Source organism: Diospyros lotus, chromosome 11 (assembly GCF_014633365.1).
Source record: "Diospyros lotus cultivar Yz01 chromosome 11, ASM1463336v1, whole genome shotgun sequence".
Classification (NCBI taxonomy): Eukaryota; Viridiplantae; Streptophyta; class Magnoliopsida; order Ericales; family Ebenaceae; genus Diospyros; species Diospyros lotus.
Genome location: NC_068348.1, coordinates 29,568,463 through 29,585,197, shown reverse-complemented (window position 1 = coordinate 29,585,197; position 16,735 = coordinate 29,568,463). Strand labels below are relative to the sequence as shown.

At 33.9% G+C, this 16,735-nt stretch overlaps 1 protein-coding gene across 1 annotated transcript; it reads right to left on the bottom strand.

The window, feature by feature from the left end:
• Positions 1-348: 348 nt before the first annotated feature.
• Positions 349-13,711, bottom strand: LOC127813723 (protein tesmin/TSO1-like CXC 5). The gene is made up of 8 exons (XM_052354845.1): positions 13,146-13,711; positions 8,184-8,291; positions 7,005-7,182; positions 5,307-5,684; positions 4,745-4,848; positions 4,491-4,585; positions 2,401-2,796; positions 349-814 (listed from the first exon to the last, which is right to left on the bottom strand). Exons 1-8 carry the CDS (start codon positions 13,424-13,426, stop codon positions 705-707), a joined length of 1,650 nt encoding a protein of 549 aa, XP_052210805.1. The 5' UTR covers positions 13,427-13,711; the 3' UTR covers positions 349-704.
• Positions 13,712-16,735: the final 3,024 nt, after the last annotated feature.

The window sequence follows — 16,735 nt, the reverse complement described above, 5'->3', positions numbered from 1 at the left end:
ATCTAGTGATAAGAAGTTATAGTCGCCTCTTCTACGACTAGCATTCAAACTTACAGAGACTTATGTGTGCTTAATTTATACGTGTGATTTTTAGACTATGAAGAATGTTTGGTGAGTTTATTCAGTCTACGTCTAAAAGAACGTGACTATGAGTTCTCGTCAATAAAAAATAAAAACAAAAGTAAATACAATCCATTGGGAGTAGCTGCAACTGCTACATATTTATATGGCTTTACAATATTATGTTAGGTAGGTGAGACTCTCACATGGCAGGAGTTAATTAATTCTTTCATGATGAGCCATTTCTTATTTTCATTGCACCAAGAGGGCCATATCTCAGATCAAAGGCAGAGTAGACACAAAGATGAAGCTGAGAGAAATGCTTCTCAATTAAAGCATAAACATATGTTTATGGAAAAGTACAATAAATAATTTAGTCTATTAGTAACTGATTCTTCAATCAATAAAGTGCTAAGATTAGGGACCTAAGACTATGTTATAGCAGCAGTATGACCAACCAGATATCATGACTAAACATTTTCCTTTTATTTTGAGCTACTTGATCTTACTACATCTGTTTCTTGATATCTGGTTTATCTTTTCATTTATAAACAGTAGTTCAGACTCTGAGAACTACCTATTACCAGAAGGCATTGCAGTAGCGTTCTGCAACATTTCAGCAGCGAGCTGACCTACGGATTATACTATACCTTTGCCCCCAGGGTCCTTGTTTCAGTCTTTGCCGTCGCAATGCCGTCCTCTGGTTCTTGTCGGGTGCTTGGTTCAGTTTTGGCCGATGGAGAACACAGGGACTCTGCAAATATGAACAACATTTACAAACTTTGAAGCAAGGCAGATGTCAAAGACAGAATCTGAGGGGAAAAAACACTGATAAATATTAACAGAGCTTCTTGAACCATGTTTTGAACACAATATTTCCAGAAAATCTAAATCCTCATTTTGAATTTTTCTCTTTTTCATTCTTTTGCTAGGAAAATTTTCTCATTTCATACATCTACTATCCAACACGTTCAACCCACCAAATCCGAAGACCAGCTCCCCATTGCCAGACCCGTAAGAAAATTCAACTAAAATTGAGATCTGAACATATCAAGTTCTCTGAATTTAGTAAATTTCAAGAAGGTTCAAATGTTGATATTGGAGACAAAATCTGTGATGATATTTCATTAATAATGAATTAAATTACAACTATGAGCACTGTAGCAGCAATCAAACATTCAATATGCTCAACTTATCCAAAGTATGCATTTGTTTTGGCAGTGAAAGTACATAATGGATAATATACAAGAGTCATCAAAATCTCGATCGGCCTCATGATCATCCCACAATTTGTTTGAATGGGACTGACCCTGATCTTGGACAATGTAGTTGCTTTTAGGATCTTGGTGTAACTCCATGAGTCCCCATCCAAAAGTGCTAGTTAAAGTTGAAGATTGGGTTCATAAGACCAAGTAACATATCCAAGATCTCCCTAGTAGACTACCAATGTGAAATTGTGTCATGACAAGCTCGCTTGTTTTCATTCTTGGTGTCCATGCCAGGCTAGAAATCCATATCTCAATTTGACCCAAACCAATCTCAAAACAATTTCTTGGTCCATCCCTAGTAGACCATTGATGTGGAATTGAGTCATGACATGAATCGGATTGTAGGATAAGGTAGGATGGCAATCCTAATGAGACCCTATTTAAGCCATTTTTTGGGGATAAAACATGGAAACTGGTTATCCGCTTTTTCTTGTGGGCCCTGTGGCACAAGGACAATTGCCCAAATAAAAAAAAAATACAGAAAAACTGGCCAAGCTTTTCAGACATTCTAGGCCAAAATTCAAAAGCATTGCCAAACTACCCCTCAAAAAACAGAACAGATACACAGAAAACATAACCAAAAAGGCAAATAGAAATTCAAAGTACATCGATCGTATGCACTTTTGCATGCAAAATCTCAATAATTCCTGAAGCCAGATTTTGTCCTCAAAGAATTTCTGATGCACTCCTTGTTTTTATCAATGGAAAGCAAAAACAGGTTTTGGAACCACAACCACAGACAACCTTGGCAGTTGACAATAACTGATTGCCACAGAAATTCTACTCTTACTCCACACTCCATATAGTTTCAGTCCCACTTTACTCAACTCCTCCAAGTTTTATAGCTTGCTTATCAGCTCTGGTCAGAATTACCCTCAATTACTTTCATCAATTGAATATCATTAGCAGACTCCAGGCGCCCTTAATATAACGGAAGACTCTAAAAATTGAGTTTCTCACATCAAAATTAGAGTTTAAGCAGTAAAAGGAACCAACATGCATCTTGACATCCATAAAAGCAATTATTTTAAAGTTTGAGAAAGCAAAATACAGAAAAAATGAAAAACCTTACCTTTAATGCTCAGACGAGTGATGAGCCTGTTGAGAAAATCACTGAAATTTGTCAAGACAATCCTTTCCTGCTGTGCATGGAGATCTGTGAAGATCTGATCCTGAGATGTCATGTTTCCATTACAGCTTGCTGCAGCATTGGGAGACCTAGCTTCCATGACCACTGAGTCTTGTTCATCACACATCAGAGGAAGCGTTGCAGGAGATGGTGGCCGTCTAGCTTGGGCATCACTTCCATCCAACCCAGAATCACCCTCTCTGTTAAATTGGTTTCCACTTGAACAATCATCAGGAACAGATATTTGCATGGTACCTTCTATTTTACTCTCTCTCTGTTGAGTAAAACAACTAACATGACTTTGCATGACTTCTTGTTTATCCATTTTCCCTTTTTTATCTGAAAACATCAGAATAAAAATTCAAAATGCAGATTCCGCATTGGATGAGGGTATAATAAGAACATCCGTTATATTTCTTGCAACCAAAAGAAAAGGGAAATATATCTAGATACCTCTCAAGGGACATAATGATTGATACTAATATAAATATGTGAATATTGTTTAATATCATCAAGTCATCCCCCCCCAAAAAAAAACATCAGTTCAGATTTCTTCGATCAATCATTCAGATAGATGAAGATATTAATGAGCATGTTATCCATGGCACTAAGGCACAATGGTTAAAATGAAAAAAATGCATCCAGCATAGTGTGATAATAAAATTCCATTAAAGCTAAAAGAAATATTTTATAAGACAGATATAAGACTAACTTTGTTACAAGACATGGAATGTTAAGCAGTAAAGTATCAGCATGTGTAAAATATATACATAACGGAGATCAAGATATTACAATGGATATATGGCTATGTAAAAAAGGATAAAATTGAAAATGAGGTTATTCTTAATAAGCTCGAAGTGGCTCCTATTAAAGATAAAATGCATGAAACACAGTTACAATGGTTTGGTCTTGTGAGAAAATTGATAGAGGGTCCTCTAAGGAAAGTGGATGTAATGGAAGAAGGCTTTACTAAAAGAGGTAGAGAAACACCAAGAAAAACTTGGTGGGAAACTCTTAGGTATCATGTGAAATATAAAGGATACAGAAGATATGGCTACAGATAGAGATGATTGGTGAGCTAGAATCATGTAACTAACCCCACCTAGTGAAGTTAATGCTATATATGTTGTTGTTGTGTTTAATATTTTTTTGTGGGCAACAATTGACGATGGAGCAATTGTTGTTGATACTCTAAAAAGTGTTCCCAATGCATGCACAAAGCTCCGTGCTTTGCAGGGATGAGGGAGGATCATATTTGTATGCAAACTCCCCCTTGCCTTTTTTTTTTTTCCTTTTTCAAAAAGGCTATTTCCACAACTCAAACAAGTTACTTTCCAGTAAAAAATGAGCAACCTTACTGTTGATATTGAAGTTTGCCCTTAATTGTTGTTGATACTCTAAAACGCCAAAAGGAAAAACTAGAAGAAAACATAAATGATATTGTTATATTGTTAACTACCATCTCATCTAAATAGAGGGCTAACTTACCTTTTTACATTATTAATTTTACTCTCAAAAGTCCCCTCACGTGTGAGTAGGTTTCATTGTGTAACTAGTCCAAACATGTACAACAAATTAAAAATATTAGATTAGTGGTGTGGTTTACACTCAGAACCTTTGCCTACTCAAATATCATGTTAAATTGTTAACCACCATCTCATCTAAAAACTTAAGCTTGCAAATTGTGGGTTAAGTTGTATTTTTATATTATTATTTTTACTCTCAATAGATACAATGAAAAATATAATAGGGATGAAAGAAAAAGGATCGTCTTGGATTTGCAGTTGCAAGTAGAAGAAATCAAATAGAGGACCTGTCTCATGGGATTTCGAACTGCATGGAGTTGCCTATCTTACACCTGATATAATAATATTGCTGGTCTTACCACTGTCATTTGATGAATTCTAAATATTGTACAAGTTACCACAGGCAGATACCAAAATAACCACATTGACACACTCAAACCATAACGATCTCGACCTTAATAACCGAATGTTCTTAGCTTAAACAAGCTTGCACAAAGTTGTATTGACCTGAAAGCAACTTTGTAGCTTCTGCAGAAACAAAGACCAAAAGTGAGCAAAGCTCCTTTACATCCTCTGATTGAATAAAGTTGGCTAGTTGAGACCTGAAATATACACAACAATGCTAGTCAGTTCTTGAAAGCAAAAAAGAAAAAACCTCAGTATAGTTGTGCAAAAGAGGTACAGTTAGTGACTTATAGGCAGATAAAAGAATGCCAGAATATCCGGAATTACCTAAGCCATATAGCTTGAGAAATATATACCTGGATGTCAACCTAGAAGATTTCATAACTGTTGTTGAGGTACTGCAAGAAACCGGGGCTGATAACAGAGAAGACAAGGCAGCAGGAGCTATTAAATGATTTTCCTGGGCAAAATAGAAGCTGTCAATGCTAAATGTATTTGCTAATAGATGTGGTAAAGGAACGTGTGTTCACATCTCATTTGAGTTCTTCAGGTTCATAAAATTTTCTTATTGTCCAAACAAGCAAAAGGGTAAAGCCAACCCAACATTCATTACTTTTGTTTGAAGAATGCCAGACTCAAGAAGTACCTATTCCCATAAAAACAAAAAGTGAGAGATTCGCAAAACATCTATACAAAGCAACATCCTTCACCACCTAAAATAGTATTCTCTTTAAAATTATAGATACCATTTCCAATAACTGATATAGCATTACATTAACATTTACCTACAGAAACAATAACCTAAAAATATGATAAGGAAAAGAAAAGGCCTACCTATATCAAAATTAAAGGTGTACATTTATTAGCAAGGGCCAGTAAGTTATCTAAATTGAAACACCAGACAGGACATTGCCATACCTGGCCGTTCTTACTAACTTGTTGAAGCGGAGCAACCCCATGAACAGATTGATCTCTGGCCATTGAGCCACCAATGTGGTGCTGAATCTTTCTCTTCTTTGATGCTGAGGGGCTGCCAAGATGTGGAGAACCAATGGCACCATCAATTGCTGAATTGGCCGCCAGTTGAATGTTTGGTATTAAATTAGAATGGTCCTCATGGCAAAGAATCCTTCTCTCTTCATTTCCTTCAAAGTTTTTGCAGTCCACGCATTTACAATTTTCAGAACACAGTATGCTTGCCTGAAAACACTCACAGTACTTCTTGAGACACCATGACTTTTTACAGTTACATCCTTTGTTGTGCTTTGCCATTACTAATGCCTCTGCTGCCTCTTCCTGCATAAAGTTCTGTACGATAAGCTACATGCCCCTCTTTCAGAGAAAGATTAATGTTTATCCAAATAAGGAGGTAGAGGATCTTCTAGATACTCAATAACTAATTATCAAATATCAATTTGCAATGAGGAAGAAAAACAAATCCCACCATACAGATGTCTACTTTTTTACCAAGACCAAGAGACTAAGTCAAGAGGATGTGTAGCAGCAAGAAGATATAGCACTTAAAAGGATACATAGGGTCCCATTTGACATTGAAAACTGTTGATTCAAAAGAAAAGTTCTTCAGAGATAAATTAGCTACAGTTATTTACAACCATAGAGTAAACTTTACTGTTAGCCAAATTTCAAAAGCACAGAGCACAAAGCGCACACGCTTAAGCAAAGGAAGCACATATAAATGAAATAAAGAGTATACACTTCTATAAGCATACAAGATATAAACTACTAAAAAGGCAATCATTAAAAAAAAACAAAATAAGAATGGGAACTGCAAATTTAATAAATGATGAGATACCATTTTTCATTCATTCTTATATCAGTTTACAAGTTCACAAAATCATAAAAAAAAACATAAGGAAAAAAAGTAATCCCTAATTTAGATATATCCCCAATCAATTAACCCCTAATTTACAACAATCCCCGAACAAACAATCCCTAATTTACAATCCATCAACAAACCATAATTTACAGCAATCAAGAATCAATCATTAATCCCTAATTTACAACAACCAAGAATATATTAGCAATACCTAATTTACACCTAAATTACATGTTTCCATAAATATTTTTCCCTAAGCAAATATAGTCAAGTCTTCTTTTTCTTTTTCTTTTTTGTTTAAATGTATATATGATTTTATCATATCTTAAACAGATTTTTTTGGATAAGGTTTTCATTCAAGCAGCCACATCATTGCAAAATTTTAGACAAATCCAACCATTCATATCTCTGATCAAAAAAAGAAAAAACAAGCATATTTCTGAAGCACACTTTTTTGCCCTTCGAAGCTTAGGTAAAAGCGCAACTTAAGTGCACTTTAATCGTGCTCAGCTAAAGTTGATGAGCTTCACACACAAAAAGCCTAAGCATGCTGCGCTTTGCACTTAAAGCACACTTTAGCACAGATTTTTAGAGACTGATCCTAAGGTGAGGAACTTCTTCTCCATACTAAACATTATATAGTCCACTTGCTTCGGTTAAAAGCAATACTTATCTGCAAAAATCTATGAGAAAAGTGACCAAGCAAAGGAAAGATATAAAAATTAACATCAGAAAGTACAGAGAGCTGTTCTCAAGATTGAGGGAGTCAGTTTACATACCCCACCATCCCGTAGTCTATGTGGACTATTAGCAATCTTTGGTCTGAAAGCAGTTGGGTTACGCTCTAAGATTGCTGCAACAGCCTCTTGCCTAGCAGCTTCATGTTCAACATTATTGTGACAATTTGAGCAGTTGCAACCATCACAATAAGCCCCCGAAGCAAAGCATTCACAGTACCTGGTGATTGTCAAATGTTGAATTCAAGCAATGTCAAATCACTAAAAAATAGAAAGTAAAAGATGATGCACCACATAACATCATCAGTTAGCAAACCTCACACGTATTAGATCTTTAGTGACCAAGCATCCAAAATGTCAATAACCTGTGCAAGACAACTATGACCTTTTTTTCTTCTAATAATTTGATTTACAGAAATGCATGCACCTCAAGCCCACATCCAATACAACCAAACCAAAGGCCAATTAAATCAATAGCAACAATTTGACATTTGCCACCATCAAGGATGGTAGTATGGTGGAAAGGACCAAAAAGTGTCCCTGGCAAGGATTTTAACACTACTAGCAGGAGTCATATGTTCAACTCTATACAGGGTCAGGGGAGGAGAACCAGCTTGCAGTAGTTTCGTCCTCAAATACTGTGTGCAGGGGCACCGGGTCCCCTCATATCCCTTGGTTACAGTCAAGTGATGAGTTATCTGAGTCTCCCTCAAGCCTGACAGGAATGGGAGTCATGCAAGTCATGTCTTGATGGGAAGCTGCCCTACTCATCCCTCCCTACCCCTTTTTAATGAGCAAAAAAAAAAAAAAAGGAAAAAAAAGATGCCATTAAGAACTTCACATAAGGAAAAGAGAAGGAGCAGAATGACTTCATTCCCGATAAGCTTATATAAAAGTATGTGTTCTTGCACGTTTGTGTGTGTGTTTGGGGGGGGGGGGGGTTATACTGTGTTATTCAGTCACCTGAAGATATTATTTCAGAGAAGACAAAACATTAAAAATTCTGTGGATGCTGACCATTTGACATTACCAAGGCTTTGGCCATTTGGCAGGTTAAATTTTCCTTCTAGAGTGATCTCAACCCAGAGCATCCTTCCATCAAGCCGGTGGGCTGGTTAAGTTGACGGGAAGCAGTGGCTAGAGCATCAAAGTTTAAGATACTGACAACTTCAACGGTGGACTAACCACTAACTAATATCATGCTAGAAGGAATGTACTTACAACTTCAAGCATCGAGAATTTCTGCAATTGCACTGTTTTTGTTTCTTAGGAGTAATATCCTTTACACCAATGTTACTCCTTTGTCGTGATTTTGGAGACTCCAACATGCTGCTGACACACATATTTGCAAAACAGTCATATCAAATAGAATAAAATGCTTAAGACAATCTAAAATATTCCTGCAAAGTACTACACTCTCAGACCAACAGGATCATGTGTTTGAAGCATCTTTAGATTGTACTTGACAGTGAAAATGGTACTACCAGTAACAATATAAAGAAACAATCAGACAAACAAGGATCAAAATTAATTGCATGTCAACCAATAAAGATATGCAACATCATTCACACCAAAACATGTACCCATTGATATATAGATATGACCCAAATAGTATAATGCTTTCTGCAAATTCCAAAACCTCAATTTTCCCAACAAGCTCCATTTTCCATCTCCTCTCTTACCAATTCTTGCTCTATGTTGGCCATAACGTACATGAAAAGGAGAATAAGTATTAAGAGTGATTGGGTCCAAACTTTGGACCTATTTAAACTCTCAATGTTAGAAAATTATGAAATGTATCCAAAATCTGGGTACAAGTACATGGAAACAATGTGAATATTTAAACAATATGTGTTCTGCATAATTTTCTAACTTAAGATATTACAGAAACCATTAATAGACTTGAAATTCAATTCAATTTAAGGGAAATATTAAATTTCTCATATATTGTAAATATGGCTAGCCTGTTCATGCACCTGCCACGGGAAGTTCACTTGAAAGAAGTACACAAAATACTCTAGTGCTTTTAAGTTTTCAATAGGAAAGGATTGATGTTTTCTAAATATAATCAAATGAAGATAGAGGCATTTACAAATGTTGATCGAGCAGATTCCATTGTCAATAGAACATATAACTTAAGATATTGCACTTGTTTGAGAGGCAATCTAGTTACTTGGAGAAACAAAAAGTAGTTAGTGGTTGCAAAATTTAGTGCTAAACTTGAGCTCAGAGCTATTACCCATAGAGTGTGTGAAACACTAGCTAAAATCCAGTTTAGAGAACTCGGAGATATGAATGAAGACCCTATAATATTCTTTCGTGATAATAAGGCAGCTTAAGTATTATTCACAACCCAGTTTATCATGATCAAACAAAATATATTGAATTGAGACATTTCATCAAGGAGAAGCAGAATAAAGAAAGTATTTGGACTTCATCTATGTGAAGATAGGAGAACAACTGGTTCATATTCTAACAAAGAGTTTTACAATCATCTTTTTCACACAATATTGAACAAGCTACTATTACGAGACATCTTCGTCTCAGCTGGAGGGGGAGTCTAACAGATGTGTTTGACAGCCTTAACTTCAAGGATTAAGGTAGTCTCGAGTCAAGAATTACAATTGGAATGATTTATGCTAGATTACTAGTTTCTGTTTACTTTTAGCTACTTTTGTATAAAAGGGCTATTGGATCAATCAAATTATTCATTTAGTTTTTTCTCTTCATCGTGGGATTAGGGCTTGTGATTTTTGTTGTTATAGTTTCTTCTCTTCCCGTATTTCATGTTGTTGTTGTGGCACAATTTCTTTTAGACCCTTGTTATCATGGCCCACCTATTTGCCTACCCCCAAAAGGAGAGAATCTTGAGTTTCAATGTTGTGCTACCATATCTAAGTAACATAGAAATATACATCCTAAGTAGTGTAGCCTTCAAATATTTCTCACTTAGCTGGCAACATTTTCTTTATGACAAGAAATCTATCCAATGCAAGGATATTTTTCACTTAGCTAGCAACATTTTCTTTGTGACAAAGATGAAGGATCCTCCCCAATGCAAGGCCACATTAAACAAATCCACCCTAAACACCTAGCAAAGTAATGTATGATTTCATTTCACAAATAGGCTGACAATTCAGTTATAATCATTATAAACGCAAGGAAATGCCTAAAATGGCTCCTTCTACTGAGATGCCAATGCTAAAAAACAAAATATGTAATTGTCATGTGAGCTGAAAACGATTAAGGGGGAAATAATTACAGATGATGCATCAAACAACCACCCCAAGTCTTAAGAAACACTAGGTGAACTCAACTACATGCACTCTGACTAAACCAATCATTTTGTCACAATAGTTGAAGTCAACTACATCCACTCTAACTCACCAATCATTTTTGTCAATAATCATATCTTCTACAAAGCCATGTCAAACCTACAAGTTTGTTATTTAATTTTATTCCATATTTATCTACCTCTTTTATTATAAAATCCTCCATTCAATCCACTCTGCTCACAGGTGTATTTACTTGTATAGTTCAACATATCTAAACTAAATTAAATGCATCTCACATATCTTATTTCTAATCGGCGTCACTTCAACTTTATTGTGGATAATCATTTATAGTTTTGTCTTTTCTTATTTCGGCATAAATCTATCTTGACATCCTCAACTCAATTCTACACATTTTTTGCATATAAAATTCCATTTCTTGTTACATGGTTGGTCTTATAACCATCCAATAAAACTTTCCTCTTTACTTTAAAGAGATTTTAGAATCCATAAAATAGTAGAAACAGTTTCCTCTTTAACCATCTTGCATATAAAATTCCATTTTTTGCATATAAAATTTCATTTCTTGTTACATGGTTGGTCTTATAACCATCCAATAAAACTTTCCTCTTAACTTTAAAGAGATTTTATAATCCATAAAATAGTAGAAACATTTTCCTCTTTAACCATCTTGCCTTGTTTCTATAAGTAATATCTTCAACAATCTTACCATATTCTTGAACAATGGATCAAGTATAAATATCATGGGATCTTTCTCCAACAATATGTTCTTCAAGTTCAAGGAAACTAGGTTTCATCCCACAAACAGTTGACCTGGCCCAACAAACCCAAACGTGGTTGCACCCTATAGAATAATTAGATAGATACTTCATATAATTGTTTTAACGGTTTTGATCTTTTGATTAAACACATCTTGAGACTCTCCATTCTTGTCTTGCACCCTTTTCATTTTTACTTATTTGTAGTTGTGTGTTGACACTAGTCTCAAACATGAATAAAATTCCAAAACTCCAATATAACATGTATCCAGCTCATTTAAAATTGAATCATCCAATCAGTGATTTCCTCAAGGCTTATTATACAATTGCGTTCTCTGTTATAAGAGATGTGATAAATGTAGAAAGAGTGTAGATCAAAATTAGGAAGTGAGAGGTCCACTCTTCCGGACTGGGAGCTCCTTGAAAAGTAGAATATGACCCCAAAACTAGAATAGTTGTTGTGCTATATGTACATTAATACATCCAATCCGACAAGGGCAACAGGAGTTTCATTTTAGTAAGTTTCTAAGTATAAGTCTGAGCAAGTGTTTTAAATTTTCAAATTATCTTAAGTAACTTAGGTAGTTCAATGGATTAGTGATTCAAAAAGATGGAAGAATTTACGAGGATGACACGCATAGAATAAAGGTAGGTTGGCTAAAATGGAGAAATGCATCAGAAGTGTTATGTGATGGTAAAATCCTATTAAAACTGAAAGGAAATTCTATAGGACAGCTATAAGACCAGTTTTGTTGTATGGTTTAGAATGTTGGGCAATCAAATACCAGCATAAGCAAAAGATGAGAGTAGCGGAAATGAGGATGCTAAGACGGATGCGCGGCCATACAAGAAAAGATAAAATTAAAAATGAGATTATTCGTAATAAGGTAGGAGTAGTGCCAATCGAGGAGAAGATGAGAGAGACTAGACTAAAATGGTTTGATCATGTGAGAAGAAAACCAAGAGATGCTCCTGCGAAGAGAGTTGATGAAATGAAACAATTAGCCAAAAAAAAAGATAGAGGCAGATCTAATAAGACTTTGAGAAATACATTAAAGTTTGATATAAAGTGTATGGGCCTAAATGAAGATATGACAAGAGACAGAAATACACGGAAGTCTAGAATTCATGTAGCCGACCCCACACAGTGGGATAAAGGCTGGATATGTTATTGTTGTTGTTGTTGTAACTTAGGTAGTTCAATGAATAGCAAAAGATCCATTTAGTTTCCACAATTTTAAGCATCAAAGTTATCCATATGGACCATGCAGTCACCAATTATCAATCTTTGATTTTGTATCCAAGCCCAAGTGCTCTTTTTCTTTGTTGTTAAAAATTTTGAAAACATAACATTAATTTAAAGCTTCTTTCGAAATGTTAAATAATTAGGTAAATAACCACAAAAAATTCCAAATTGTGTTGTTTTTCAAATTTCTTCCAAACATTAAATTTATCAAATCCCAACCAGAATTTTTAATTTTTATATCAATTATGTTCTACCATCACTATACCATTTAAAAAATTTGCACACCATTAATCAATTATATGTGTGAATTTAATGGCAGTACAATTTTTTAACAATGTAGAGATGGCAGAACATAATTGATACAAAGATTAAATTTCTGGTGGTAATTTGATAAATTTTGAAGTATGGAACAAATTTGAAAAACAGCCCAAAGAATGTGTTTTTTGGTCATCTACCCAAAATAATTACCAGATCCAAAAATACGTATTTGCTTTATCATTTGCAAGTCTTAGAAGATGCAAACATGAAGCAATACTAAGCCTCCAATCCTCTGTTCATTAATGTGCATTATCTCGTACTAGAAAATGGAAAGGCCTCTATCATACAACAGAAAAAAGAAAAACAATCAAAGGACCACCTAATGCTTACGCCCCAAACTACTAATTAAAAAAAATTAAAATATAATCAAATCGAAAACGACATTGCCACAAGTATACATTTCTTTTATTGATTATTTATAACCCAACCAAACAATTAAATAAGCATAGTTTTGATCCTTCATTTCTTTTCCTATCAGTATCGTCCCTATAATTTTCCTTTCCCTCCACATATCGGAGTTCCATGAATATCCCAAAAGTTAAAGAAAAATGAGAAACAAATAACGTACGTTACTGGCAATGTCGCCCGGGGCTGCGGTGGCTGTTGCACCATCCGTGGCGCCGGTTGTTTCATCCGCGTTTGCGGTTGCGCCTGCGGCACTGCATGTGGCCTCGCCTGCGGCGGCGATGCTTGTGCCTGCGCCAATGCCAGTAATTTCGACTGTAATTGCGCTTGCGGATGCTCCGGCAGTATTGCACTGGCAGAGGCCCTGCACATCGCCGTGAAATCGAGCTGTCTCGCGAGCTTCCTCTGCCGAAAATCGGATGCAGCCGCTTCAACCTGCTCCATCAGCAAACAGAAACCCTTCGGATTCGCTTTTGGTCACCGCTTAAACCCTGCGAGCGCTGAGAAAAGCAAAACAAAATGGTCCAAAACTTCCAGTATTTCCGCAAACAAATAGATTCAAAATGGATCAATTAATTGGTCGATTAGAGTCCACCGGTTGCCGGAAAGAATTCGCCGCCGTCCAGAATTCGATAGCTCCAGTTCGGACGGCGGACGGTTGGAAGGAAAATTGGGAACTGTGAGAGAGAGAGAGAGAGAGAGTTGAAGAGGCCACTGTACTGTGGACTCTCTCCCTCTGCGACCTTTTGAAAATTGAAATTTGATTTGGTAAATAAATGAACGGTGGGATGAGGATATTGCCGATCCAACGGCAAAAATTGAATTGTTATCGTACGGCTGGGATACTGTACAGGAGTGATGGCTGGACAACAACAACCGTCCGATTTAGAAAGTATTATCATAATAGTACTTTAATAAATAATTAATTAATTATAACTATTCACTATTTACTTTATGATAAGATTGTCTGTATACTTAGTAACAAAAATATAAAAGAAAATATAATTATTTTTAGGAGGTAATTATTTTATTCCTTTTTATAATTTAAAACCAAATAATTCCTTATATTTCAAATTTATCATATGAGAATTTGGTGCGACGGAGATTGAGATGTGCCCGCATCGTGTTTTATTATAGTATTTATACGATTCAAAAAATTTAATATATTTTTACATTTAATTTTATTGATGCAAGCATATATTACAAAAGGTTTGACATGTGTTTTAGAAAATAATTTTTTGATGTTTTTTAATATAATATAAAATTTTAAAAATTAAATTTTTTATTTTTAAATTTTAAATAGAAAATTATAATTATAATTTTTATTTAAAATTTTTACTTAAAATACTAAACTATTATGCACAAAAAATTTAGGGGTGTTGTTTCAACATTTTTAAAATATTTTTATTTTTAAAACGTCAATGAGCGTTTATGAGTTATTTTTATAATTTTAGAAAGTTTTTGTGACCGTTTCATAATATAAGAAAAATATAAAAAAAGTATTGTTAATTTGAAAACTCATTTCCATTTACGAATATAAATGAAATTTTTTTCATCTCCAACTCAAAATTTTTTATTTTTTCTATAATTTGTTTTCAAAATTTGTTTAAATGCATTATGGAATTTATGTTTATTTTTATATTATTTTTTATATTAAAAATTATATTTATAAAAAAGTCTCTATATTTTTTTTATTTACGCGTTTCTCTACATTTTCGTTTCTTACTTATTTGAAATGATATTTCTCCATTTTTGTTTTGTATCGTATTCGTTTTTATTTTCATATAACATAAATATTAAAAACCTAAATCCAAAATGTCCCTTGAATTTCCTCATTGTAGCCTAATATTAAGAAATTTTGTATCGATCTATTTTGATTTTTTTTTTTTCTCAAGACTCAATAATTGAGTTTTTATTTTTTTACCTTTTCATGTTAAGTTTTTCCTTTTATTTATAACTATCCATCACCTTTAAGAGCCTCAAAGGTTTGAATTATCTCTTTAATTACCATCCCTATTAATACTTATATATCCTTATTTATTATCATATAAATCAAGAATTAGCACATCTCCAACTATACATATATAATCATCCCCATTTATTTTCTTGTCCACAAATTGAATTAGTTTAGGTTTTGTACCAATTTTGGGATAGAAAATTGAACTTATTAGTACGAAATTAGGGATTACATGAGTCACGAGCATACATTTTTTCAAACCATGCACATATGATTAGATACATATTCAGCAACTCGTCAGCACACATGTAACAAAAAATAAACCATCAAGGTGTAATGTGAGAAAGAAGCTCAAATGCGCTAAAAAGGATAAAAAAAAATTCACTAAGGTTTAAAGAGCAATGATGATACTCACAACAAATCCCTTCCATTGCACCTCTCTTTCTATCTATTTCTTGTCTCTCTCTAATCTCCTTTTATTTATAATTTTTTTTCTATTTTCTTTCTAACCTATAACTAGGGTTTCTTCACTTTCATCATAAAAATTTCTTTCATCGATCCTTATTTTGTCCACAAGGCCCATAACTTTGGCTTTGTCCCCTGACTCTATTAAGACTAGCGAAGATCTTCAACAGTGGTGTTATAGTATTAAAGAGGAGTTAATGAGTGATCCAATTGATATAGAGTCACTACAAACAAGATGCCTTGTCGGGCATTTGATTTGTGTTTTTGGTTCTCCAAGTCAATTGAAAATAAGATTTTTTGTCAATCTAAACAAATTTTAGTCGGGTCAAAGTAGATCTTTTTTGTATGTATACTAATTTTTAATGTGAACTATAAGTTGAATCTATTAATTATTTAGTCTATGTCATTTGGGGTTTGATTTTGTTTGGTAATCCATTTTTCTAAATAAACATATCTATCTATATTCTATTAGTCAAAGAAGATAAGGAATTTGGTGTTATTGTTGATTAAATCTTTTCTAAATTTTTCCAAAATGTCCTTCCACTTCTTAATCTCTACTGAATTTTCATATTTTCAATATCACAGCTTTCCTATTTTCTAAATTTTAGAAACAAAACAATATGTTATGCCTTAAAAAAAATAAATGCAAAGGTGATTATATTGTTATTCACCTTCAACTAAAAGTGCTATATATAGTCTAATATATAATATTAATATAAAATAATTGATTTTTATAATAAAAAAGTAATTTTTTTTATTTTTTCACATTTTCCATGCCAATCTATGAAATTGCTTCAATTTCATGAAATAAAATTAATATTCTATTATTTTCTATGCATGTACAATAAAATTAGTTTTCTATTACTTGCACGTGATTAGCACGTACCATCTTACAATGTGTATAGTTGTCTTTCATTATCACAAAATCTTATAAAATACTCTCTATTTTATACGGAAAAGCTCATTCTCTCTCCTCGTTTGAATATCTCTTTATTTATGGTTTTTCTTTTCTCTCTAACCTACAATTAGGGTTTCTTCTCCTTTTATTGTGAAATTCTCCTTCGTTGATTATGAACTTGTCCACAAGGTCCATAACTTTGGTTTTGTCTCCAAATCCATTATAAATTGATATGGTTTTCAAGAATGATGTCATGGAGTACTGAAGCGGAGCTAGTGAGTGATCCAATTGATTTGGTGTTGATACAAACAAGGTGCATTTTCGGGAGTCTAATTTGAATTTCTATTTCTCCAAGTCAATTGATAATAAGTTTTTGTTGGTCTAAACAAAAGTTTTAGTTGGGTTTGATTTTGTTTGATAATCCATATCATTT

Excerpts from the sequence above, each read along its gene's own strand:
- LOC127813723 (XM_052354845.1), bottom strand. The coding sequence starts at position 13,426 with ATGGAGCAGGTTGAAGCGGCTGCATCCGATTTTCGGCAGAGGAAGCTC. Across the intron at positions 5,685-7,004 it reads ATAGACTACGGGATGGTGGG|GAAGAGGCAGCAGAGGCATT; the intron begins GTATGTAAACTG and ends AACTTTATGCAG. Across the intron at positions 4,586-4,744 it reads TCTTCTAGGTTGACATCCAG|GTCTCAACTAGCCAACTTTA; the intron begins GTATATATTTCT and ends TGTATATTTCAG.